This window comes from Atractosteus spatula, chromosome 17, assembly GCF_055471065.1.
Source record: "Atractosteus spatula isolate fAtrSpa1 chromosome 17, fAtrSpa1.hap1, whole genome shotgun sequence".
Taxonomy (NCBI): domain Eukaryota; kingdom Metazoa; phylum Chordata; class Actinopteri; order Semionotiformes; family Lepisosteidae; genus Atractosteus; species Atractosteus spatula.
In genome coordinates, this window is record NC_142722.1 from 10,682,259 (window position 1) to 10,708,588 (window position 26,330).

Genomic DNA, 26,330 nt, shown 5'->3' on the forward strand with positions numbered 1-26,330 from the left:
GGTAGAACGGTGAATTGGAAAATGTTTGTGATGGGGAGGCAACACTGGCCCAACATACTAAAGGAGGTTAACGTGAGTCTTTAGCTGCCTTAATTTTGAGTAGAGCTAACAGCCAGGGTATACTGTATCAGTGTCTTGGAGCTGCCACTTGTGTTGCTTAGCAACCATGCAGAACTGGCCTGCTGTATCTCAGTCGCTGTCAAAGTGTAAACAGAACAGGAGCATTAACAGAACTTTAAAAGAAGTTAGAGAAACAGAAAGATTCCCTTTAAAAATAATGCACTAGAAGCTTTTGGAAGGGCGTGACACCTTCATTTTCTGTCTTTTCAACTTAATGGTCAACTTTTTGTTGGCTTGATCCTCCTTGGCTCTTTTTGGGATGAGCTTTTCCACTGTTTCTTCTGCCTTCCAGCAGCAGCTCCGCGCTCTGTGCTTGAAGGATTTCCCTTGTGGTCCAGGAAGCTGGGTGAGCTGCTAAATCCTTTTTGTGTGTGCAAACAAGCTGTGCACACATCTCTCACATACATTCTGTCTTGAATGCACTGTTAGTGCCGTGTCCTGTCATTTTTACTACCTTTTTATTTAATCACAGAAAACAGACACTGGCCTGTTACTAAGCAGATTACTTTGTGTTTATTGCGAGCATTTTCTTTACTCATATGTGGTGATGTTTAATTTCAAAGTCTTGGCCCTGGGTTTGTAACTGACCGTTCTTAAGATTTGTCTCCAGAGGCCTACATTCAGTTCTCACTCTCTTCCTTCACTGTATATCTTCGTAGAAATTAATTTTGTGTTTTTAGGGTTTAACTCTTTGTTTAACTCTAAACTGGACTTTTTGGACGACAAGCAGATTGATAAACCAGGTAGAAATAGAATTTAAAAAAAAAAAGGCTCACTTGGTGTTTTTTGTTTTGCTAGCATCAGGATGTTGCACAGGAGTTTGATTGTTTTAAAAAAAACTTTGTTCCTTCCTGCAGAACAAGCCTAACAGAGCTCCCGACTGGAGCAGGAGTTCAGGATTTGGAGAGCAGGAGCTCGGAGGTGTAGGGGTGGAAGAGGCTGAGACACTGATTGAATACCTCAACGGCACTCTGTCGCCATGGACACTGGAGGAAGCCTGTGGCCAGGAGAGGGGACTGAAGGAGATGGCGGTGAGGAGCCCTGGCCGTATCTGTAGCGACTTCATCTTCAAATACTTTACGAAACTTCGAATTGTGGACAAGGGAGTGAGTATTAGGATCATTTTTTTCCCTTACTTCTGATGTTTTCTTTCATTTGAAAAGGGCGTCTTGGTTGGCTTATTAAACAATGGGAAATGCCAAGTGAGCTAGTATTTGGGAATCCTTTGATATAAAATGTGCTAAATGAAGGTAAAAAATAATTAATATAGTCATTATAATGAATTAGATTAACTATATAGTACAATATTAATTGTACTGTAGCTGTATTATTATGCCAAAATAATAATAATAGACTGTGGAATTCTCAAATGGGTCAGCTAAGCTCTTGTCATGGATGCAGGTCTATTTCTAAATCTATAGAAATCCTTCAGAACACTAATTTAAGGAATCCAAGCCAACGGTTTCCTCAGGATTTGTAACATTAGGCGTTGTTTCTCATTTTTCAAAAAAGGTTTGATCATCTTAAAATGGCAGGAAGATCATAAATGTACACGGACATGTACAGAGATCAAAATCTTGTTTGTTGCATGAGAATTCGCTTGGTGCTTCTTAAACGTATATCTTATACTTTTACTTAGCTTTTAAGGCAAAACGTCTGTATTTGTCTATATTCCTGCCGTGCTACAACTAGCCAAAGTATGTCTTTCAGGGCGAAGTGAACCATTGTATGTTTCCCACATAGAAGTTATGTTGCTAGAAAATTTTGCCCATGGACATGTCTAAAAAATCCACTTCAGAGTCAAGCAGGCCTGATCGATTTTGTCCATACACGGACTTCAAGATGGAAGCTCCACCAGTGTAGTTCGACAAGCATACTTCCGTTATACTCGGGAAGCATACGCAGTTCCTGGGTGGTCATCATTATCGCAGTTTGATCTGCTGAATGGCCACTCTCTTTTTGTGTTGTAAGCCAACGGAAAATACCGGAGACATGGAAACTCAGAAACCAGCCGACCTCAGACTCTCAGTGCATGTCATCCTTGCAGCTGACACATCTTCCCCAACTGATGATAGCCATCAGGGTAACGTTAGGATGACAAATTGTTTTTTTAGGGAGGATATGTAGAAATGTACTCCAAAGCCTCAGATTAAAGATCAGCTTGACAGACGTCACATAGGGAAATGGTTGTGACTACATTAATGACTAAACATAATGACTATGAGGTCCTGTAAGGGAGGGGCAATCCCTACTTTCCTATTTTCAGCTCTTCACAACCTAATCACCTTGCCTTGGTTTAATGGGACAACGTCTCCCAAGTCTTCAGGTGCTGTTGCTATGAAGACGCCTAGAAAACCTGCAATCACACTGACCAGCAGTCCAGGACCAGGACAGGACACCTTGTCTAAAAACTGACACTCCAGTGGAAGGGGACACCTATACTGTCATTCACCAGATTATGTGTGTTTTTTATGGCAAACAAACATGTTGTGGTTATTTACATCAATAGAAGATTATCTTTATTGTGTATTGAGATGGCAGGGTTGCGTAATAATGCTTTTCACATTTTTTTCTGTTTATATTTTTTCCATCCATCCAACTTCTAACCGTTTAATCCAGTTCAGGGTCACGGGGAGCTGGAGCCTGTCCCCACAAGCAATGGGTTTAAGGCAGGATACGCCCTGGACAGGACACTAGTCCATTACAGGGCACACACAGACACACACAGGCTTGCACCAGAAGCCAACTAACCTACCAGTATGTCTGTGGACTGTGGGAGAAGCACTTTAAAACCTGAATTTGTCTTAATATGTGAAGAAATGTTATGCTTAATGTGTTATGGTTATATTTGACCAGTTTAAGTGAAAAAAAAATGTTTAAGAGAAGGAAATTGTCAAAATATTCTTAAATGATTTTAACTAAAAAAACAGCTTCAGACATGGGCATCATGTCAATGATAAGTCTTCCTGACTGCAATGCAGTGTGTACCACATTTAAAGAATGGAAAAAAGCTGGTTTCTCCCTTGAACTCTGTCAAGTGTAAAGTTTAAATAATACATTTTCTGACTACATTTGCTTTTGATTTAAGTAGCATTTTAGCCAAAAGCTGCACAATACACAATACTCTGCACATTCTTTATTACTGTTAAAAATTAGTTCTGTGCTTCAAAAACAGAATCAGGTCTGGCTTGAAAACCTGGTTTCCTGCTGATGCCTTTCCTTAAGTGTTGGGAAATGTCATTTATGATGCATGCAGATTGTTGTCTGCAGTCTGAAATGTTGCTTCACACAAACACATAGTGGTAAGAAATCTGAAATTGCTAACCTTCCTCTTTCCAATGTATGATAAAACAAAGTTTATACAGGGCAATTGCAACAGGAATGTTGCTTCTGTAAGCTGCACACCAAGTCCAACCTTTTCTATTCGACTGCAGTGAGCAGGACTGGTGGCTTTGACTTTTCATGCCCCGCCTAATGTATTTCAGGTCTCAATTGTTGATGAATGGCTGCTCAGGTTCATTAACCTAGAAGAGCTTGTCTTAAGTGCAAACCACATCTCTGAAATAAACTCAGACCACTTGCCCAGAACACTCAAAGTAAGTGTTTTAATATCATTAATTTTTTGAAGGGCCTGGGGATTAATGAATATTTAAATGTATATTATTGTATATTAAATGTATAATTGAACGTCGTGACATTCCATATTAAAGTACCACACAACAAGTCTTGACATAAGGGTGTAGTAAAACTACCGGAGAAGAGTTACAATACTAAAACAGACCTCAGACAAATTTTGAACAACTTCAGCTCATAATATTTACCACTATTCTGTCTTTGAGACTGCTCTTGGTAAACTATAGCAATGCTATCTTCTTGCTCCAGGTGCTTGAGCTTTGTGCCAATGAGATCTCTGATATGAAGGGTCTTTGCAAAAATCCTCCACCTGGACTGCAGCACCTGGGTTTAGGTTACAATCGGCTCTCCTCAGTGACAAACTACAAATATCTGATGGCAGCCTTCTGGTGAGTTTCATCTTTCATCGTTATAAAACCATTGCTTAAGCAGAGCACCATAACTGAGCACACCTAAGAATTAAAGTATCTCTATTTCAGCCCTCACCAGTATCTATCCACCAAATCCACCAAATCCACCAATCCACCAATCCACCAATCCACCAGCCAACCAAATCAACCAACCAATAAATCAATCAACTTTATTCTTATATCACCTTCCAATACAGAGCATTCTCAGTACCCCACAACACACAACACACATCAATCTCAGCCCCAGCCTTCAAAATGAGTGGTGACCAGTGCTTGAGAATGCAATGCACACTGTGGTTCCTACATCATCTCTAGCATCAGAAATATAAGATCTGTGGTCTTTCTACAACAACGTTTCTCATCTTATATTCCAAATAGTTCTTAAAAAAGCTACACATGCTTTTCTTTACAGGAGATGGTATAGATTTTTACCATTTTAGATATTGTATCTCTCTTCGTTTTTTAGGAACAGAGAGGTTTTAATGCCACTGATTGTTGGAAACAAGAATATTAGTGTTTCTTAATATGTGGCTGTCAAAGAAGATGCAAGCTTTTGAAAATTTGGTACCATTACAGAACTCTGTGAACAGCAAACGATGCAAAAACTGATATTAATCCCCTTGGAATCTAAAATTTACTGCTTATTCATTTATATCCTAAAATAAATATTCTTGTTTAATGTATAACTTTTCTCAGAACCTTCAGTCAAAATAGGACATAATAATAAGAGCAAATTAATCATTAATTGTGAGTCCTATGAACAACATTTTTATTTACAGGTACAGGCGAACTTCGTGTACTTTGCCTTGTGGTTCACCAGTAGGTGGAGACAAACCCATTTTAATAAAAATGTACTGATCAGAGGACATCACATCATCAACACAGAACAGACACAAGATATTTGATTAAACTGCAGCGTAATTTAATTCCCAGTCCGTGCAAATAAGTCTATGAAGAAATAAAAATGATTTGATCATATCTGACATGACTAGGTGTCTCACTTGAATTGGAAATTAAACAGCACCTTTGCATCTTGGAAATCCTCTGGACACGGTGAATGTGATGAATCTATAAATTGCATGTATACAATTGGATATATATAATATTTATCTGAGGGAATATCATAACAGAGGTTTACTGGAAATAAGTCAGTCAATCAGTGTCAGTGACAGGCTAGTAATCACACTAGTAATCCCTAATTTTAATTCTGAAAATCCTCTCTGTAGGTTAAGGAGCTGTTTAAGTGTCACCTCTGCTGGCCAGGCTTAACCAAGTGCATTGAGTAATTCCAATGTAAGCATAATAGTGAATAATTGAAAGGTATTGGAAAGCTCTATAAAACCAGTGGGTTATTCTGAAAATCGAGTCATAGCACAAGCATGGTAATGCTTTGGGAAACATGTCAACATGCTGTGCTGCAGTAAACCAGGATCCGGTGGGAGCCGGATAATAATCACCCAGAATAATCCTTATCTGCCCCTCTGCAGGCCTGAGCTGGTCTCTCTGGACCTGAGCTTCTCTGGGTTTGGGGATCAGGTGGGGATGATGGACGCCCTGGCCACACTGCCCAGCCTCAGGTGCCTGGTGCTCCAGGGAGCCCCTCTGACCCTCGCACCCTCCTACCCTGGCTACACCCTGGACAGCTTGCCCCGCCTCATCTTCCTGGACGACGCCCGGGTTTCTCCCGATGAGAGGCACTGCTTCTCTGGCTTGGCCAAGAAACGAGGTCTGTGCATACATCTTATCACATACAGTAGCATGTCTCTCCCTGGGATGTGATCCACAGGCAGCGTCATTACTCCAGCCTTATCTAGTTAACATACCAGCCCCTGCTGTTGTGTTTCCTTGTTTTTCTTTACAAACAAATATATTTTACCACCAATATGTAAAGTTACTCTTACTACCACAAATGTTTGAACCCTGTTAGATGTCTATATTTGTTCTCTCTCTTTTGAAGCACGTTTCCGTTCTTCTAAACTGCCAAGATTCTCCTAATTTCATTTAGCAACCTGGGTCACAAGTAAAATCAAAGGGCCTGATGTCAGATTAACATTATTAGTTACTGCTAATATTGCTGCTAACTCTTGGCTTAGGCTATCACTTTTCAAAATTTTGAATTCCCCTTCACTCTCTTTTAGTAGCTCTTATACACCACTGATTAAACTCTATGATTCTCTCCATTCCTCATGTGTGTTCTCGTCCAGTGTTTGGGTCAAGCAATAAACCAAAGCAGACTTCATGGTTTTATGGTTCAGATGGCTTTCCTCAATATTATTTTGTTTAATGATAATGCCATTATCCAGAAAACTAACTAAATGAAGAATGAAGAGATAAGAGAGATGCCCGGGAAGTGAGATAATAATATCATTTTCTTGGTTTTGTATGTTTTTGCAGACTACGCAGTTTAGTGGCTTGACCTAGGCTTTGTGCTCCAATGTATATAAAGATGCTGCCTGGCCTTGGTCAGTAAGATAAGGGGCATGTATTTGGTAAGCTGGGCTGTACGCCCAGAACATGAAAAGAACTAACTGCTAACTAGTCTGCAACTTAGATATAATTAATTGGCAGGTGTTGCTGTTTCATCATTTGTTTAGAATATGTCATACTAACTCTTTGTGTTTTAAGGTATAAAAGACCATCTTCAGCTACTAATTTTTTAAGTCTGGTGGTCGCAAGCCAGACTTCCATATGCATATGAATAAAGGGACTTCTGCTTCACAGACACCTGAACTTTGTCATTTGTTTGACACTACAGTACTTATTGTAACATAAATCCACGTATTACTTTTCGGAAGTAATGTTAGAATCCATTGGAGGTTTTTGCCTTGTTGATCAAATGCTAAAGATTCCATTTCTTGGCATGTGAAAGGCAAAGGTGTTCCTGCCAATACAAAGGAATTGTTAGCATTTTGGAGATTGCTGTCTGAAGTCAGGTGAATGAGAAGTTTTGGTTTGCATTCTTGTGCCAAAATGTGGAAGCAGCTTTTATTTTTATTTTCACGTCCAGCCTAAAGCAAATCAGTACCCCTGCCCCTCCCATCCCCAAATATAAAATCCCGGCTATTCCACTGCATGTAAGTGCAAATAAACGAGAGCTGTTTTTGTGTCTCCTCACAGCTTGTTCTTGTCCTACAGGCGCTTGTCCAACAAGTGTGTGAGTATGCGTTTTTTTGTTTTTGCAGAATTAATTGCAGAAGAAGGTGTGGTAATTGTGAAGATTGGTAAACTGAAAGGAATTCCAGATCCTTGTTTGGAGGCAGAACAGATAACAAACGAGTTTCCCTTGATAGCTTACAGCTTCCTTATCACCTACGAGTTTCTTGGAAGTAATCCCTTGGCTTTGGTGCCGCAGACGGAGGACGAGTCAGGCAGGCTCCCTGTAAGTTCAGGTATAATTTGAAACTATTGTGAGTACTTGCCGTGATTCTCAAACAGCGGTGCTCACAGAGTGCTTAATTTGCACCTTGCTCGTGAAAATGAATATCTTAAATTGAACTTGATGTACGTACAATCGTTATCAGGGTGGTAGCAGTAGCTAAACTGTTCTTTATTTGCCCATCATTTTAAATACACGAATGCATTGTTCTGGCAGCAACAAAAAAGCAGTAGCCTCACAAACCCTGCAGAACCTACTGTGTTCGCCGGAACAGAAGGAGCTAGAGAGATCATTCGGAAACCCCAGTCGTCAGAGAGGGACAGCCATGAGGAATCCAGCAACTACCCTTTGCGGACAGCGCCTCCTGATGGAACAGAGGGTCAGTGCACTCCCCAAAATTTCACCTGTCATGTTATTATTGCCACTATACTATTTTTGATAATAATAAGTAATAATAATTGCTTAAACTTATATAGCACTTTTCTGGACACTTCACTCAAAGTGCTTTACAGGTTATGGGGTCTCCCCTCCACCACCACTAATGTGCAGCCTCACCTGGATGATGCGACAGCAGCCATAGTGCTCCAGAACGCTCACCACACATCACCTATTAGTGGGGAGGTGAACAGAATAATGAAGCCAATTCATAGATGGGGATTATAAGGAGGCCATGTTTGGTAAGGGCCAATGGGAGGTTTGGCCAGGATGCCTGGGTTACACCCCTACTCTTTTCGAGAAACGCCCTGGGATTTTTAATGACCACAGAGCTTCAGGACCTCGGTTTTACGGTTTTCTGGAAATTATAAGGATCAGGAAAGGTGAGCCCTTAGGTTGCATGGTGGCTGAGGCCAAGCTGGAAGACATAGGATTTGGAATGATTTTTACATGGATAATGTAGGACCTGACTAATTGTTTCAACTCACACCAGGGGCAACTATCATGAGAGGGCCGCAGGTCTTGGCCAAGCAAGAAGCAGTCAAGATTATGTTGTGACAGGAAAGAAATCAAGTCAAATAAAAGACAGCAGACAAGTACTGTGTTGATTTGGTGAGACAGGAAAGAGACTGGCAGACTGTTTCAGGGAACATGTCTGAGCTCTGAGGATCAAAAATCTCTCCTAACCGATAGTTCCCAATTTCATCTCTTAACATTAACAGCTACAATCTTTCTGATCTCTCAGTCCGCGTCCTCACAGAGGGGTTTTGGAACTCCTGTTGCAGAAAGACATTTGACACCAAACGTTTCCTTAAACTTGGATCACACCTTCCCCCTTCCCTCAACGGCAGAACCAGGGGTTTAAAGCAGCTGGAAGCCTGTAGGGCAGCCACTGCCCGAGACACAAAGTAGATCTGTTCTTTTAATGTTGACTCTACAGTAGGTGCTGGTATGTAGGGGGTATTTTGTTTCCACTAGTGTGTGTTTAAACCCTGATACTTATTGTAACAAAATCCATTTCACTCTACTTCTGTGTCGGTTTAAACTCTTCTCTTCAGGAAAAAAGAGTATGGTCAATTTCATATTCAGTCTTAAATATAGATCATTTTACACCGCATAAAGTTTTAAATGTGTACCACCAACAGAGGGTATTTACATAGATGTTGTTGAGCCTTTGAATAAGAAAAAAGACTTTCATTTTGCTAAAAAAAAATACTTTTAATTTCAAACAAGCTTATGTAGCACTTGACCCATCGGTTTGGAGAGATCTTTGATCCTCACAGCACTGGTCCCATGATCAACTCATATGAAAAAAATAAGTAGTAGACCCCAGTGTCTGGGTCATAGCCTCTCCCAAACTACATCTTGTTGATGTTACGGCTCATTGTTTCAGGGTGTGGTAAATGTTCCAGATATAATCACTAAGTGAGAACCTGTTTGGCTTTTGCATGTGAGACTGAAATGTGTATACTGAAAACACTATACTGAAACTTCTTGCTTCATTGCGTCTTAGATCAGTTTGATTAAGAAACTTCATAAAGCTTAAAGAATCTGCCAGTTTTTCCTCATTCCTTGTAGATGATGAGTATTGCAGTAGTAAATTAGAAAATACACATTTAATGGGGTTCAAAGATCACACTGAGAACATACCATTTCTTTCAAGCCATGTTCGAACAATTGTAAAATATTAACCAATTAAGTGAGAGTTGACTGTTTGCAACAGGAGTGGGTTAATAAATAATGAGTTAGTGACAGTGTGGCTGGGCAGCTTCCCAAATCTGGAAAATCAGCAATTAGATTTCCCTCTTCTATGCTGATGTTTTAATTAATCACAAGCACGTCCATGTAAACGACAGCAGTAGGTAGCGGCAATGATGTTGTCGAGACCAAAGAAATTCATCTTTTCTTCATCAGAAAGGCTATTCGTGGAGAGGGCGTATCACAGAGGGCATGGGGTGCAAGAGTGGACCCACACCCTGGACAGCTTACAGACATCAGTCCACCTAGTTAGCAAGCCTTTGGCTGGTAGGAGGAAACCAATCATCCGAGTTCGATTCCCAGCTGGTACAAATAAAACACCCAGTGGAGCACAGTGGCTCTCCCCCGGAGTGCAAACTCTACAATCGCACCTAGAACCCAAGAGCTGTCAGGCATCAGCCCTAAGTGTCACAGCTCTGTGCCATGCCCAGACGCATCCTGGAAACCCTTCTGCTTTCCATACTAATGAAAAACGTTCATCTGTTTCACAGTGACTATTCACCGTACCCCAGGTCTGACTTGGACGGAGGTGATGGACAGTGAGTACAGGGCTGTCCATAGAACAAGAGACCTGCCGGCCCTTAAAAGATTCTTCCTCAGAGGTTTGCAAGTGACAGTGGAAGAACAGAAGGTACAATCACAGCTAGAATCATGCACGGCTCCATAATTGTATCTTGTTTTCCTACTTATCATAGCATGGCATCTGTCTATTCATATACTGCCAATTTATCCTTCTTTCATTTTCCATTTAAAGAACTTTCTTAAGTATACCGCTTTGTTCAGTTCATTGATTTTCTGTCTTTTTCTACATTAAAGACGTGGTTCACAAAGCCACGCAAGGTCACAACAGCAACCATTGTATTTTTTTTTCTTGTCAGCGTTCATCACCCAGTGATTATGCAGGCTGTTTTGTGCTTGTACGTCCCCCATAACTTTCCGTATTGGAAAATTAGAAAAACAAAACATTAAAAGAGTGCCTTGCATCACAGATTCCCTCATAAACTAGTCCGTCAGTCAGCCTCAGGCGATCAGGATATTTTGAAATGTGAAAAATATAATGAGATATAAATGATATTTTACAACAAAATGGGCAAAAGGGGGCTTATAGGCCTTGCTTAGGAAATGTGAATTTAAAGAAGAGAATTCAAACAGAGCCCACGGCGCCTTGCTACTGTTCTGTATACACCATATTGATGTTCATGGAACAGCCCATGGATTTCAAGAGATTATAATGCAAAAGTGCAAAACTTACAAACCATATATGAATTAATAGGGATGTTCTTATATTCGCCAAAGAACTTAATTACAAATTCAAGAGCTGTGCAGTATGAAAGCACCATTTAATGACTCACCCTTCATTTAATGTGGTGTCTGTATGTGTGGTCTTGAGGTCCTGTCCTGGCCAGCCGACACTGGAGAGAACGCTGGCACAAAACCAGCATCCGGCAAGAAGGGAGCAGGGAAGGAGAAAGAGGTAAAGAAATAAAAGAGACCCTCGGCTTCAGAGGGGCTCTTCAGTTTGAGATGAGCTCCACCAGGGTACGAGGAGCCAATGCAGCAAGAACACCTGTGATCTGACAGCTTTTATGCGCTGACTTGGAAAACAACTAATTGTCCAAAAATGTGTTTCTGTTCAGCTTGTTCCTGTTTGGATACTTAGAAGGTCCTTTATTTAACCATGGAAAGTTTTGTGTATTTCCTTCTGAGAAAGACGGTTTTATTTCAAAATCTTCCTTTTAAAAGATTGGTGACGCAAAGGAAAGCGGTAGATGCATCAAGATATTTACTGCACAGGCATAAATAGGGCAAGTAGATTTTAGGATCTTCTTTTGTAATTCAGACTACTAGACTCTTTAATATTAAAACACTAATACATCTCTGAAACCAGGCCCCACAATAGACAAGTCAACATTACAAGCTGTTGAAGCCCACGTTGTTCAGTTTAATGAGTAACATGCTCAGTTCACACTCAAAATGGTATCCCTCATAATCTACAAAATGCAAAACGATGCACGACTCTGACGATATCTGGTTTCTGAACATTGTAGTTCTGTAGTATCATCAGTAGTCGAATGCTTTGCCTTGGAGACTGGAGGCCACTGTGTTCTAAAACAGGATTATCTGATAACACAAATTAACTAACACGGACAATGCTACTGTAACATAATAGGTGAACTTTTTGTTAGTTTCTGGACAAGGCAGCTTATTATGTCGTCATGAAGACATCATAAGGACAGATATTTATGTCATCACTTTAATAGTGATAGGAAAACATCACATTATTGTGAATTCTGTACCTGTCTAGCTTCTTAAAAACACTTTTATGTTATATAATGCTTTGCCCAACTATTTCAAAGAGCTTCACATCGAATAAAGGAAAATGTAAAAAAAGCAAGCTACAGCTGCACTGAGGCGCTATAACGGATTAAGGAGATAATAAACTACTGAGGATATAGCTAAACAAGAAGAAGGAGAGGCTGCTTGCTGAGGCCCATGGACACGTGGACATGTCCAGTGTTTGCCCCCTGTCCCAGGACGGCAAGGGAAAGCCGAAGGACAAGAAGAAGAAGGAGCCTCAGCTAGAGCTGATTCAGGATCCTCCGGTGCGACGGACCCTGGGCTCTGCCTGGGTGGCGCTGGAGGGCCTGCTGTCCGGAGAGAAGCACATCGAGACGGTGTGTGACTGCGGCGTTCTCCAGACCAGTCAGGCTGCCCGGCCACTGCCTGCTGGGGAGAAGGTACATCGTCGTTCAATCCCAGGTGTCCTGGGGGCGTACCGGACACTTTGACATCACCACACACAGAAACAGGTGCGGTGCTTTACGTATTGCAAAAGACAGCTTTATTTCTTAGAGTCCCCGCTTATAATGGGGGTCACTGAAGAACATGTAGGAGAACTGTTTTTAAAAAAGGGTAATGTGCTTAAATCAGTACTGAAACAGCGATTAAATCAAATTAAGACAAATAATGAGAAAGGTTACAAAAGAAAGGAGACCACTCAGCCCATCATCCTGCTTGCTTGATTTCTAGAAGCTAATTGATCAGAGGATCCTATTCAGATGTTTACAGAGAGATCCAAATGAATCAGTTAAAATCAAAAAGCTGGGCAGAAACCTACTATTATTTTTTTATTGAAATGTGTACTGCTTTCAGCCTTAAATTTGTGTAAATGTGAGTCTTTCTGTCATTGCTGACCCTGACATAATCCAATGGATCATCTTGGGCAGTATCATTCAGGATTTTGAACTTTGCCAACAGCTATATCACCCTGCGGCTCACAGCTGGCAGCCCACTGAAGCTCAGCAGGTGTGAGCCTGGTCAGTACGTGGATGGGAGACCTCCTGGGAAATACTAAGGTTGCTGCTGGAAGAGGTGTTAGTGGGCCAGTCTGTGTGGGTCCTAGTGTCCCAATTAAAAAGGTGCCATGCTTCGGATGAGATGTACTTTAAAACCAAGGTTCTGACTCTCCGTGCTCATTAAAAATCCCAAGGTGGTTTTTAAAAAAGTGTAGGAATGTTACCCCAGTGTCCTAGCCAAATATTCCCCTGATCTTTATCAATCATGGCCTTCTAATAACCCCAATCTCTACATTGGCTTCATTACTCTGTTCTCCAACCCACTCATAGCTGATGTGTGCTGAGAGTACTGGCGCACTTTGGGGGTTAAACATTTGTGGTGGAGGGGAGTCCCCATTACCTATAAAGCATTTAAGTTGAATGTCCAGAAAAGCACTATGTGTACACTAAGTGTACAAAATTATTATTGTTCTTTTGTTAAGTCTCCTCATAATCTCTAGTGTTTAAGTCACTTCATACATCAACACTTTAAATGTTATTTGCTTTAAATTATTTGCAGGGTAAATAACATTTAAACATCACTACTTGAACTAGTTCAACATTCCCTGTGTGTAACACATTCTTAGATAAGGAACTAAACTAGTTGCTGTTCCTGGTTCTCTTTGTCTGGCAGCAATGTCCTACTTTCTAAATTGTTGCCAAAATATTACACAAGTCTAACATTTGCATTGTTTGATTTCCATTGATTCTAGCACTATGTGTATTTACCTTAGGTCTCTTATTACTTCCCTACATTATTTATCAACTTGATAAACTCTTGAATCTCATTCATTTGTAGCTTCTTTGACATATGTGTGACTCATCCTATATTTTCCATGTGCCTTGTAATAACCTGGTCATTAAAAAAAATGCGTAGAAGCACACATACTGTAGGATCATTGTTATTATTTTGTAATTCGTTTTAAAAAACACAAACAGCTTACCAAAAACAGGACTTGCAAGAAAGGAGAAAGGGAGTTTAATTAAGCCTTGAGGATGAGAAGAAGCATCTCACTGTCAGTTTTGGCATTAGCCAGATGCAATATGGAGTAGCCATAGATCTTTCATAAGAGGAATTTGTGCAAATGAATGTAACCACATGCAGTATGAATGTTCTCTCTGTATCTACATGACATTTCTCCAGGTGTTCTCTTTTCCTGTCCCGTCCAAAAGACATACCTGCTAGGTGACTTGTATTGAAATTGTCCCTGTGAGCTTGTGTGGGTGATAGACAGACATTCCATCCACAGTGTAGTCCTGCGTTGTGCCCTGTGTGTCCCAGACAGGCTAAAATGGATGGAAATCAATGTTACAATAGCTATAAAGCCATTTTAGGGTAAATAACATTTAAAAATGCATGGTGTGATAGAGCTGTGAACACTAATATACTACAGAATTTTTCATATACCATTTTTATCTACCTTTACATGCATTTCTTAAACATGGCCCTTCCTGTGTTTGTCCGCTGGGTAGAAAAGTATTTGTCGCACATCCCTACCTTTTCATTTCCTTCCAGGAAAGTATAAAAAAAGTCAAAGATGAGAAGAAGACCAAATCGGGAAAAGACAGCACAGCAAGTCAGAGATCCAGCTCCTCTCCTAAAGGTAAATACCAATGTGACCCATCAGGAAACCTGAGATCAACTGTCCCTACAAAACTTTGCTACGTGCACTCTCATGAAAAAGGGGGCTTTGCCTCCTCTCCATTTCCAGAGTGGGGAGAGAAGAAATCGTTCAACATTTCTCTGATTTTTTAACTTGAAATTAGACCTTCTTATTGACAAAGTGGTGTAATTTTGTGTTGCATTCAGAAAGACCCTTGATTTATTCTCATTAAGAAATATTGACATTCTTAGAAAAGCTGCTCTCCTTTTTGGTAAAGCAAGGTGACCGTGATATTACACAGACGTTTGTCAGTAGCGAGAGCTAGGTTACACCTCATAAAAATGAAGTAACAAGTTAATATGTCATGAAGGAAGCCAGTAAAATTAATCATCTACCTGGTACATCTGTGGAGTAGGTGTGTGAAACACGTTCACTGGAATTTTCTTACGAGGCTATCTTGAAGCAGTGAAGCAAGGATACAATTTACTTAAAGCTTTGTAAGTTGTCTCTATAGTATTGCTTTGTGTGCAGCTGAGATTGATATTCTGCAATACTATGTTGATCATTCATGTCTCAATTCAGGTAAAGGCAAAGCAAAAAAAAGCAATGAGGTGGAAGCAGTAACAGAGGTAGCCCCTAGCCAGCCTACTCCCCTGACTGTGGAGTTTACTGTCCAGTTATCCAAATGGAGGACAACAGCAGAGGCTTGTCAATGACCAGGTGTGTCTAATCAGATTGTGCTGTCTGAAGAAGGCAGAGGCTGAGACACTTAATAAACATCTCAACATTCAGCGCTACAGGAAGATGTCTCTTCTTTTAATCAGTTCAGTCCTGTTTTCCTTTTTGTGACATTTGCTATCTTGTTTGTTCTGTTTCTCGAAGTTGGCTCTATATGCATTAACTCACCTACTGTACATGCACGCCTGTTATAAATCGCCTTAAAATGACATTGTTCCTAAGGATCACTCTCTAAAGCTTAAATATCTTTTTTTTTTAATAAGTGAAACAGCTAATTACTGATGTTACCTTGGGCAACCCAAAGACCGATTGCGGTTTCATATCTTTAGTGTTAATAGAAGAAACTTGAAAGTTCTGCTGAATCCCTAGACATAGAAAATATAGTTAAAACATTTCCAATTTTTGAGTAACAGAGAGAACCTTGTTCCCAGGACAAGACAGAATTGTGAGTTTATAAAAGAAGTAGTAAGAGTTATTGCGATTGTTAAAGCAATGTTTTACTCCTCCACCTGAGCTCATGGGCGTCAGGACTGCTGAATGACTTCCACCCATCCCCTAGGTAAGTTCCAGATAACATTGGGAGTTTAAGTCGCTCCCCTCCTATGTGTAAATAGTTCTGGAATCCTGAAATCCTGAAAATGAATGCAAGGAAGTATTGTTTAAAAAAAAACAAAAAGCAAACAGCATCACCACATATTGTGAAATGAAGGAAAACATTACTAGCTTTATCATTGCTCTTGTTCCAGGATGAACTATCCTGTTATGTACTGTAAGGGGAAGTACATATTGTATTCCGTTAAATATCAACCACAGCTTAAGGGGAAAAAAAATTAAACAAATCTTACTGGTAGTTTTACCCATTATGATAATGCAGCTTATTCCTTGCAAGGACTACAGTAACCCAGAGCCTAACCCATAAGCAAGGACTTTACCCAGCGTTTCGCAATAAGGCCTATGTCACAAGACACACACATGAGGACATTGGAACAGATAAAATGGAAGCAGTGAGAGTAGGGGGCTTATTATCTACGTAAGTGATTAAGGGGTATAGATAATGCAGTGTGCGCAAGAGAAAGCACACCTCCTCCCTGCTTGCTTAACATTACTGGCTCCCTTCTTTCTAATTTCTCTCTTCTTGACTCTGTATCCATCAGTAAACTGGTTTTGCATATGAAATCCACCCCCTGTATATTAGATCCCATTCCCACCACTTTATTTCAATTATGTTTTACTTCTCTCTGCCCTGTTGTCCTCAATATAATAAATGAATCCTTGAGCACTGGTGTTGTACCAACGGTCCTCAAAACTGCTGTCATTACCCCCATGCCAAAAAAGCCTAACATGGCTCTGGACAATCTAAACAATTTTTGCCCCACCTCCAACTTACACTTTCTTGCAAAAATTCTAGAACGCACTGTTACAATTCAGGTGAAATTGGATTGTGTCTGGTGTTCCTTAGGGCTTGATACTGGGCCCCCTACTTTTCAGCATTTACATGTTTCCACTTGGTCAGCTTTTAAGATGACATGGCCTGAACTATCATTTTTTATGCTGACTATACTCAAATATACATCCATACCAAACCTGACATTGATGTGACTGTCTATTCTATCTCATCGCATCTCCGACATAAAAACATGGACGACTCCAAATTCCCTTCAAACTGTGACAAGACTGAAGTCACGCTTACTGGCACCCCTCATCAACTTTGTAAGGCCAATGCTGTAAACCTATCTGTGGATGGTACTGTACTTGAACTTCAGTCTAAATTTAAAGACTTGGGGGTAATATTTGATTTAGGCTTGACATTTGACCCACACATGCAACATATTGTCAAAACTCATATTGAATCTTTCTTTCACCTCCAAAATATCGCTAGACTATGTCCTATGTTATCGCTAACTGTGGCTGAAAAGCTGATCAACACATTTGTCTTCTCCTGAATCGACTACTGTAATGCTCTACTTGCTGGGGTTTCTAAATCCACATTGAACAAACTCCAGTATGTCCAAAATTCGACAGCCAGAATCCTGACCAGGTCTAGTGCAAGTGATCACATTACTCCTATACTGGAGTCCTTGCACTAGCTCCCTGTCAAGTTTTATGTCGACTTCAAAATCCTCCTGCTCACCTATAAGGCTCTGCCTGGCTTGGACCTTAGTACCTGTCTGAGCTATTATCCCCCTACTCCCAACCTCGCAACCTTCACTCTTCGAATTCTGGTCTCCTGTCCGTCCCCCAAGCCCGTCTACACTCTATAGGTGACAGGGCCTTCTCCTGTTATGCTCTCAAGCCCTGGAACTCTATCCCTAAGGATATCAGAGTCACCTTCTCTAAACTCCTTCAAATCCTGACTCAAAACCTTCTTCTTTAGGAGTCTTTACTTAACTGGTTCTGTGCTTCACCCTTCTGCTCCTACTGTATTCAGTACCCCCATTATTATTATTATTATTATTATTATTATTATTATTATCAGGACTGTAATCCCAGGTTCTCATGGTGCAGGTCCCCTTGAGTGCGAGTGCGCAGAATCCTGGCCGGTCAATCACATATTTTTGGTGATATTTTTCTGTTTGGTTTTCATCCACTCAACATCAAATACCCAAAATATTTTAGATACATATTTTTTTTAATTAAAAAATGGGCTCAGCTGTTAAACCGATCCCGTCACTGTTGGGCTCGGAGTTGCACATTTGTTGCCTGCAGCTGAACAAACTCTGCTTTTCTGAGGAAGAAACCATTGCATTCCAATATTTCAGTCTGCTTCACTGCTTCACTGTTAATTCTGAAGACATTCAGTTGCTTGTCTTTGTGCCTTTGGGGATTTTGAAAGCCTGAATCGGATGGCTTTATTGTGTTCTCGGTTCAAAACTAAACAAGTTCAATTTTTTTTTAAAAAAGACCATCTTGAATCAAACATATCGAAAAGACCGCAGACTTCAAAATAGATAGTGTCTAACGTTTGTCACTTCGGCACACTTCAATAAAACAAAATGGAGTATACACAATGTTATTTAAAGGCATGTGGAATTGTCGTTAAGTGTTTTATTCACAGAGAACTATCCGTAGACTGTACTATATTATTACACTATACTGTACTTTGAAATTACATCAGGTTGCTCAGATTTCTTTCAGCAAGAAGCTGCTTTGAGCAACAGCAGGCACTGATATTTTCAAGACCATTAGTGCAGCGTCAGGGGTGACCTAAAGATTTCTATACTAACAATCAGCACAACACCCGTCCACTTTTTCAGTCTTTTCCGTGAAATGTTTGGTTTTGTGGGTCCTAAAATAGACACGTCTGAGAAAATGTAAGGATAAAAACTGAAATGTAGGAGGTGTGTTCAAAAAAAAGGTGTGAATAAAGTTCTGTTGTATAAACATATCAAACGCGTCAAGAAATGCAAATAAGCATTGCAACCGGTTTCATTTTTCTTGATGTGCAATATGCAAAGCGAATAAAGCATTCGGACATTCAGGGGTGGCTTCTATTTTTGACTGAAAGAGAAAAAGCCGATAGGAACAGCAAGTTAAAGGAAACTCCGGACGAATAAAGGCCGTACGTCTGAATCATTCATCACCAAGGAAACTCTATGCATGAGCTTCACATCAGGAGCGGCTGAGATCCAGCCCTGTTACCTTGGTGATTCTTCAGTCCCATTCACTCCACCACAATCTCACAATCTTGAGAAATTCTCTGGCGTAATATACTAGTCTATTATAGATACGATAATATAACAAGAAATGGAATTGGAAACGGAATCCATAATTTTATATAACATGCTTCGACTTTATTTGTAATTGAAGACCGAAGATTAACACATATAATCAAGCTTAGGTATATTCATTAAATAACTTCGAGCTTCCTTATGAAGACGTCCTAGACTTTTTGGTACATGTAATGAAATGTTTGTAGAGTTTCATACTGCTAAGTGCAGGTCTTTACAAACCGTCTCTCTGCGCATTTTAAAAACTTGTTTTCGGAAAGTGCAAGCATTTGTTTGTCACGTAAAACCATGTCTTACGTTTGTGGCTTGAACTTGCTTTAATATTTTTTCCCCAGTGTGGAAGAGAGCGAAAACCTTCCTCAGGCACGGCTAACCCTTGTTCGAGCTGTTTCAGGTTCTAGAGTTAGTTAATATAAGTTAATAAATATGGTTATTAACTGTAATAAATAGAGTTAATAAAGTTTATTTTACACTTCTTAGAGAATTAAAAAAAAGGAAAGTTCCGAGATTCATCGCGGCTTACTTTGAACTTGTCCTTTTGTCTAGGGAAATAATGTAATTTATAAATGACAAGTGCAGAAAAAAATAATTTTTCCAAACTGATATTCCACCAGCCTTTGGCCACCCCTTTCCGTTTTATAGGCCCGTGTATTTGACACTGTTTTATTCTCCTGAAGAAAAGGCGTCGAAACGCTTTTTAAAAAAGTATTCTTCCACCTTTCCCTGCACAGTTACAGGTTATAAATTACACAGGTATAGGCACATTCTTGTGTACGTATACAGTACTTTAGATACCTCACATCTGATTGCCGTACTGGGGTGTTCACGTTTGACCAGGGCTGAGAGACGGCTCTTCGGAGAGCTCCAGCGTCACCCTGTCACCAGGCGTTTGCAATTTGCTTCCAGGCACCCGCACAACTTCCACGCCCTTTTGAGATTTTGAGATTCAAGAGACTGCGCCGCTTACTTCGCTCTCCTGAGGCGTTAGAATACGGTCTTATAATAATCTAGCCCTGCGGGTTTTTTTTTTAAAAGAAGACCCCCCGCTTTCTTTCACTTCTTTCATTTCCAAATATGAACTTGTAACTGCGAGGCGACTCTCGGTGATTTCATTGTTTTAATTCACCCTCTCGCTTTTTTTTTTGGAAACGTTCGGTTCAAGACCAACTAGGTAAGTACCATGATAGTTATTGACTCTATTTGTATAGGAAAATGTAAATTGGTTTTCTTTTGTGTTTTTCTTTTTTAGTTTTATTCGCATTGGATTAAGTGTAGATCGACTACGATGCGAGAAACTTTCCAATCACTAATTCCTAGACGAATTGGTTAAGCACATGAGAGAGATTATCAGGTGTGCTTCCAAAGTGTAGGTTGCACATCCATTATCAGAAAACCGAGACCATGACCAAACCCGGGTCTCTTTGTGCTTAATTCTTTGTGGGGTTAATTTTAAAAAGTCCGATTTCTGGCAATATCCAAGACTACACGAAACTGATTTAGTGGTGATGTGAATTGTTCCGAAACTTTTATCCGTCGAGTGCATAATATTTGTAAGTGTTACCTAGATGGAAACTGATTTTGTTAGTATTTTAAATATGCTGATTTTGAATTTGGTTTGGAATACGGCGGCCGTTTGTGCGAGCCGTTTTATAGTTGTGGTCTTATTTAACGAGATATTGCAGACATTTCTAATAACCAGAAATACCGTTTCTTGATGTATAAAAACATACATCACCCAGCGTCCCCTGTAAGATATCTCAAGGCTGGTATAAGTAAGCATGCTTTCTGCTGTTTCAGGTAAATTATTTTTCTCATAAACCGACGGATGTTTAGTTTGAAGTTATTGGATTAAAAAGACGTTACAATGGTGTTAGAGGAGACGAGAGGGATACAGTGGCCAGTGTCCTGACAGGCAGTTTGAATAGAGGGTATGACACCGCTTTTAACTTTTTAAAAAGTGAGCAAATATCTTTGTTGCTTTGGAACATAATAGTTATGTCATATTATGAGTGATTTTCCGAAACTGAAGTTCAGGGAGTGCCAGTATGAAAGACAAATATAGGCTATTGAAAAGGAGAAAAGAAGGTTTGACTTTTAAATAGGATTTAGAGTTTTTTTTTAGCACATTCAGCTTGTACTTGTGAAGATAGCGACCAATTTTCTGAGCCCTAATTATTTTTGACATTTTGTGGAATTTAGTTAAAATTTGGAGCTCTGTAAGCTGACCGAGGATGGTAACTTTGAGAAAAAGTAGGGCACTCAATATAATTTTCTTTGCTTTTTGTTATTTAAGCTATTCTAAATGTCTTATACGACTTGGTACTGTTTAGTAACTAAGAGTGAATACAATTATTTTCCTTTTCTACAAAGTATTGGTTTTTTTCTTGCTAAGCATATCGGACTGACATATACTTCTAGTTTAGTAATAACAAAATTATTTTATATAACACCTTTAAAAGTAGCTTCTCAAAGCAGTTTACAGTAAGAAAGAAAACAATGACAGAAGATAAGAGTTAGCGTAAATAAAAACAAGATTTTAGAATGCAGTAAGAGATGCAAAGGGACAGACATCAATTAAGTAAAAGCCTTTCTGAAGAAGAGGGTTTAAAGTCTACATTTGTAAGCATTCAGGGTTGGTGACTCTTTGATATCCTTGGGGTTAGAATTCCAGTCCTTTACGGGGAGAATCAGGAGAAGGCCCTGTCACCCACCGAGTGTAGACAGGCTTCGGGGACAAAGAGGAGACACAAGCCTTGTTCAGATTAACAAAGGTTGCAAGCCATGCAGAGCCCTATAGGCGAGCATGAGGATTTTAGTGTTGCCATGAACCTGACAGGAAGTTATTGCAAGGACTTCATGACAGGAGTAATGTGATCCTTTGAACATGATGTGGTCAGGATTCTGTCTTCTGAATTCTGGAATCAGGGCAAACAGGTTTGGCTAACCAAAGACCCAGTAGATACTGTATAAGAACTCGACTGTATGTACTTTAAGAGCCAAACTTTGTACTGTGATTTTGGAGTAAAGTGTACAACCGACTCTGCTTTTCATATTGCCAGATAGCTCATTAGACAGGGTTTCTCCGTGTTTCAAACTTCTGTTGCAAAAGTTAGTTTTTCACTCAAAGCTGCAATCCTGTCAAACGCCAAAATCCTGCAAACTGTGATTCATGAACTTATTCCACATCAAAGGAAGTCTAGATGTTAAAAAGACTGTGGGTTGAGCTATGAACTTTTGATACATTAATATTAAAGGGTGTGTTTGCTTTGCCACATTTTAGATATTAAATTATTAACTGCACTGGGTTTTCCTGGGTCTGTAAATGAGGTTCAGACTTAACTGTAGAGTTTCACCACTTATCTACTATCCCACTGTTCACAAATTGTTTTTCCAGTTATGTGCAATGGCCCTACCTGTTTAATCAAACAAGATGTGGTTGTCACTGACACAGTGTTAAGCTGATTTGCTCAGTTTTCCCTGATCAAATCACAACTTTACTCCACCCACTGAAGACAAATTCCCAAAGTAGCCTATGATGGTGGATATCTGTATGATAGGGGTTTCTGGCATCTACCTAATGGTATCGTACTGGGATTAGAATTGTTGATTGACAGATGATTTGACGTTTGTAATTCTGGATCTAGGAGCTGTGGAAAATGCAACAGGCTCTGCTCTTTTAATACGGTAGAAGGTTTGTTCAGTCTCTCTAGTTTTTCTTATAACTACAGTACTTTGTTGGTGTTGCTGCTTCTGTTATTAGACGGTTCTTCTAAATAAACATACATTACATAACATATGGAGGAAAACATTGTCCAGGAAACGCACTTTAACTATAGTAATGGAAGAGAAAATACTCAAGGATTAATTTAAATGTGAAAGTATAGTAAATGATTTGGGGTCTGATTTAGAGTTATTTAAGAGTAATGAAATGTATGTGTGCGGAGACAGGCAAAAACTTAAACTATTCACAAAAAGTACAGCGAGTGGGGGAAAACACCGTGTGTTAGTGAAATTTAAACTCACAGCGACCCTTAAAGAATATTGTCTGCCTGACACAGTATCGGAAAATGTGGATGTTAAAAGCAAGAATTAGTTTATTGCAATACGTTTGGATCTAGTAAACATGACCTGTCACCCATCTAACCTCTAAAGAGGGGAGAAAGTTGGATTTTTGTAGGTCAGATTTTTATTTTTATTTTAAACATCAGATCAGAGGCAAGATAAGCAAGAAACAACAAAACAAGTTTAACCAGTTTTTCCCTTCCTCCCTGTCCAGACCCCACTATAATGAGAACTACGCTAGACTTTCTGTTAGAGAGAATACATATTGTCACTTAATACTTGACAAAGACGTTTTTGTTGTTGTTAGTTAAAAAGTCATGTTTTTTTGTCTCTTGCAGAGCCATGAACTTTTGCAAATCAAGAACACTAAGGTTATCGACCTGGTACTTCCTGTTCTTTCTGCTCTTAATTTGCATTCTCTTTGTGAAAGTGGAATTTAGAACCAATGATCCTGCATTCTCAACAGACAGTTCAGAAAGGGATGCTTGGCAATTTTGGAAACGTAATACCTTTTCAAAAACCACTTACACAACTGCAACGCCCCAGAAGCCCAGCTTCAATTGTGAGGTCAATGTCAATGTCAATGACTCGCTGATCCCTGAGGGCCTTCCTGAAATGCATCGCACTTTCATGAAATACAAACACTGCAGGGAATTCCCGGTTTTGATGAAGCCCAAGAAGTGCGAAGATGACCTTTATCTCTTGCTTGCGATCAAGTCCACGGCGATCAATGTGGACCGGAGGATTGCGATCAGGAACACCTGGGGCAAAGAGGTGGCCATAGGAGGCAAGAAAGTCAAGCTGGTGTTTCTCATTGGCCAATCATCAGACACAGTTAGAGCACACTCTCTGCACCAGCTCCTGGCCTACGAGAGCAAGCAGTTCAGAGATATACTGCAGTGGGACTTTGTGGACAATTTCTTCAACCTCACGCTCAAAGAAGTCCACTTCCTGTCTTGGTTCAGACAAGAGTGCCAGAGTGCCAAGTTTGTGTTCAAAGGGGACGACGACGTTTTTGTAAACACGGGCAACATTGTGGAGTACCTCAGGGACTTAAATCCTATGGAACACCTCTTTGTTGGCGATGTCATTTTTGTGGCCTATCCAATCAGAAACCCAAAAAACAAGTACTTTATCCCCAAGGAGATGTACTCCAAAAATACCTACCCTCCCTACGCTGGCGGAGGGGGTTACCTCATGTCTCGGAAGACTGTGGTGGGTTTAGATCTTACAGTCAAAGATGTTGAAATTTTCCCGATAGATGATGTCTTTGTTGGGATGTGCCTGCAAAGAATGAATGTGACCCTGGTCTTTCACCCTGGCTTCAAAACGTTCGGAATTGGGCGGCCCGTCAATCCTTTTGACCCCTGTATATACAAAGAGCTCATGATCGTTCATAAACTGAACCCCTTAGAAATGTGGATCATGTGGACTTTAGTAAATGATGAGAGCATGATATGTGCCAGATCTTTGATCAGTGAACAAAGGTCTCTGCAGTGAATGTGCTGCATAGTATTTTCTTGTTTCCCCTTTTTGCAATAAAAGGAAAAATGGAGATGGGGTGGGGTTTAAATAATAACTTGGAAGTATGAGCACTTATTGTGGGAAAAAGTACATCTACTTACCTGAAGTGCAGTGTAAGAGCTCATCCGTGGATAATGTCAGAGTCATCTCTCAGGCGCTGAAGGTTACCGGTTAGGGTGAGCAGGTGATATTAGTGAAATCCCAGCCAGTGTGTTTGTAACTGGGCCTTGTGAGTGGAAAGCATTGCAATTAAAAACACAATAGCTGGTTAGGAAAAGTATTTATATTTGCAACGTCTGCCACAATGACGGCATTTGTCATAAAGCCATAGCAGACAATAAAAATGAAGGATGGGCATTCAGCCATGTCACCTGTACCTCAGGAGCCCCTAGCTGAATCCCTCCTGACTCCTGTTTATGATGGCACTTATTATGAGAAAACGAGTTCAATTTGACATTGAAGAATTTCATTGTTCCTTTGTTGTAGAAAGTGGATTAAGATTTTTTCTCAGGAATGTTTCCCGTAGTTTTCAAGTCCCAGCAATAAAGTTTCTATTCATCTCTAATGTTATGCCTATTATTGTTGTTATTGATATTAACTTGATCTGTGTTCAGCTATTTTGAAGCCGCTGGGGAAATATTAAACTTTTATATAACTTTGTTTTCATAAATTTTAACTGAGTGTGACTGTGGCAGGGTTAAACTTTTGTATCTTTTTTATCTTCACCATAAAACTGTTTCCAGTTAACAAAAATGACAGATGGCTATCACCATACGTAGGGCCACTGTGGAGCCTATTGGACAGCTTATGCACTTTAATTTAAGATGTTTTCTTAGCTGAACATTTTGTGTACTGCTTAATGTTAACTGTAACCACATATTATGTATCAGCACAGTGTTGTTCATTGGCTTTAGACTTCACATTAACAAAGAAATAAAACAATCCTGTGGAAAATCAAGTGGGGGTAAAATATACTTTAATAATTAAATTGTTTGTCCTACTGAATAAATGTACATCAGTTCCATGCACTAAAGATTTTAACCCTTTCTCTGAACTGATTTGCAAAGGAAATTTGAGATAATATTCAGGACAGTCAGAACCAGTTCTACTGATTTGGTTTTTATGGGGAATAATTTCAGATCAGGGTCTTTCTAGATTAATGTCTTAAGCATGTATTTAATGAGAACTTGAAGCCTGCAAACTGTGTTATTTGGGTGACACTGGAGAAAAATAAACTAATTTTTCATAAACTTGAAATAGTCCTACATTCTATAAATTTCTTTGCTTCTGGACCTAAATTTCACAGCTGGTATCTTCCTTCTTTATTACACCTTCAGGTCAAATATTCTTACTTCATTTATAAGATTATGTACTGTTGATGTGTATTTTTGTAATTATTTGCATTGAAGGAACTTTGAATGTGAGAAATATAGTATTATATAATGTGAGAGGAGGCTTTTTGGCCTATCTTGTCTATTTTGTGGTTAGCAGTTCAGTTTTTTCTTGAGAGAAGCCTGGCTCTTGGCTTTACCAACATGGCTGGGTATGTTGTTCCTTACTCCTACAACCCTTTGGGTATAGAAGTACCCCCTGTTCTTGGTTTCAAA

The 26,330-nt window shown here is 39.8% G+C and overlaps 2 protein-coding genes across 4 annotated transcripts; both read left to right on the forward strand.

Annotated features, from left to right (window-relative positions):
• The first annotated feature begins 379 nt into the window (after positions 1-379).
• LOC148819083 (leucine-rich repeat-containing protein 43-like) lies at positions 380-15,387 on the forward strand. The gene is made up of 12 exons (XM_088935912.1): positions 380-466; positions 978-1,226; positions 3,606-3,716; positions 4,003-4,142; positions 5,651-5,889; positions 7,346-7,542; positions 7,756-7,918; positions 10,224-10,363; positions 11,123-11,206; positions 12,267-12,470; positions 14,584-14,671; positions 15,254-15,387. The coding sequence occupies exons 1-12, from the start codon at positions 380-382 to the stop codon at positions 15,385-15,387; spliced, it is 1,836 nt and encodes a 611-aa protein (XP_088792038.1).
• Positions 15,305-25,973, forward strand: LOC148819084 (N-acetyllactosaminide beta-1,3-N-acetylglucosaminyltransferase 4-like). Of its 3 annotated transcripts, none has more exons than XM_088935909.1 (2): positions 15,305-15,391; positions 23,538-25,973. In XM_088935909.1, exons 1-2 carry the CDS (start codon positions 15,357-15,359, stop codon positions 24,697-24,699), a joined length of 1,197 nt encoding a protein of 398 aa, XP_088792035.1. In that variant the 5' UTR covers positions 15,305-15,356; the 3' UTR covers positions 24,700-25,973. The 3 variants fall into 3 exon arrangements, with proteins under 3 accessions (XP_088792035.1, XP_088792036.1, XP_088792037.1); XM_088935910.1 differs by lacking the exon at positions 15,305-15,391 and adding an exon at positions 19,875-20,308; XM_088935911.1 differs by lacking the exon at positions 15,305-15,391 and adding an exon at positions 22,810-22,828.
• The last annotated feature ends 357 nt before the right edge of the window (positions 25,974-26,330 follow it).

Coding starts and splice junctions, on each gene's coding strand:
- LOC148819083 (XM_088935912.1), top strand. CDS start 380: ATGAGCTTTTCCACTGTTTCTTCTGCCTTCCAGCAGCAGCTCCGCGCT. Junction 4,143..5,650: donor TATCTGATGGCAGCCTTCTG/GTGAGTTTCATC, acceptor GCCCCTCTGCAG/GCCTGAGCTGGTCTCTCTGG. Junction 7,919..10,223: donor GCCTCCTGATGGAACAGAGG/GTCAGTGCACTC, acceptor TCTGTTTCACAG/TGACTATTCACCGTACCCCA.
- LOC148819084 (XM_088935909.1), top strand. CDS start 15,357: ATGGAGGACAACAGCAGAGGCTTGTCAATGACCAG. Junction 15,392..23,537: donor AGAGGCTTGTCAATGACCAG/GTGTGTCTAATC, acceptor TGTCTCTTGCAG/AGCCATGAACTTTTGCAAAT.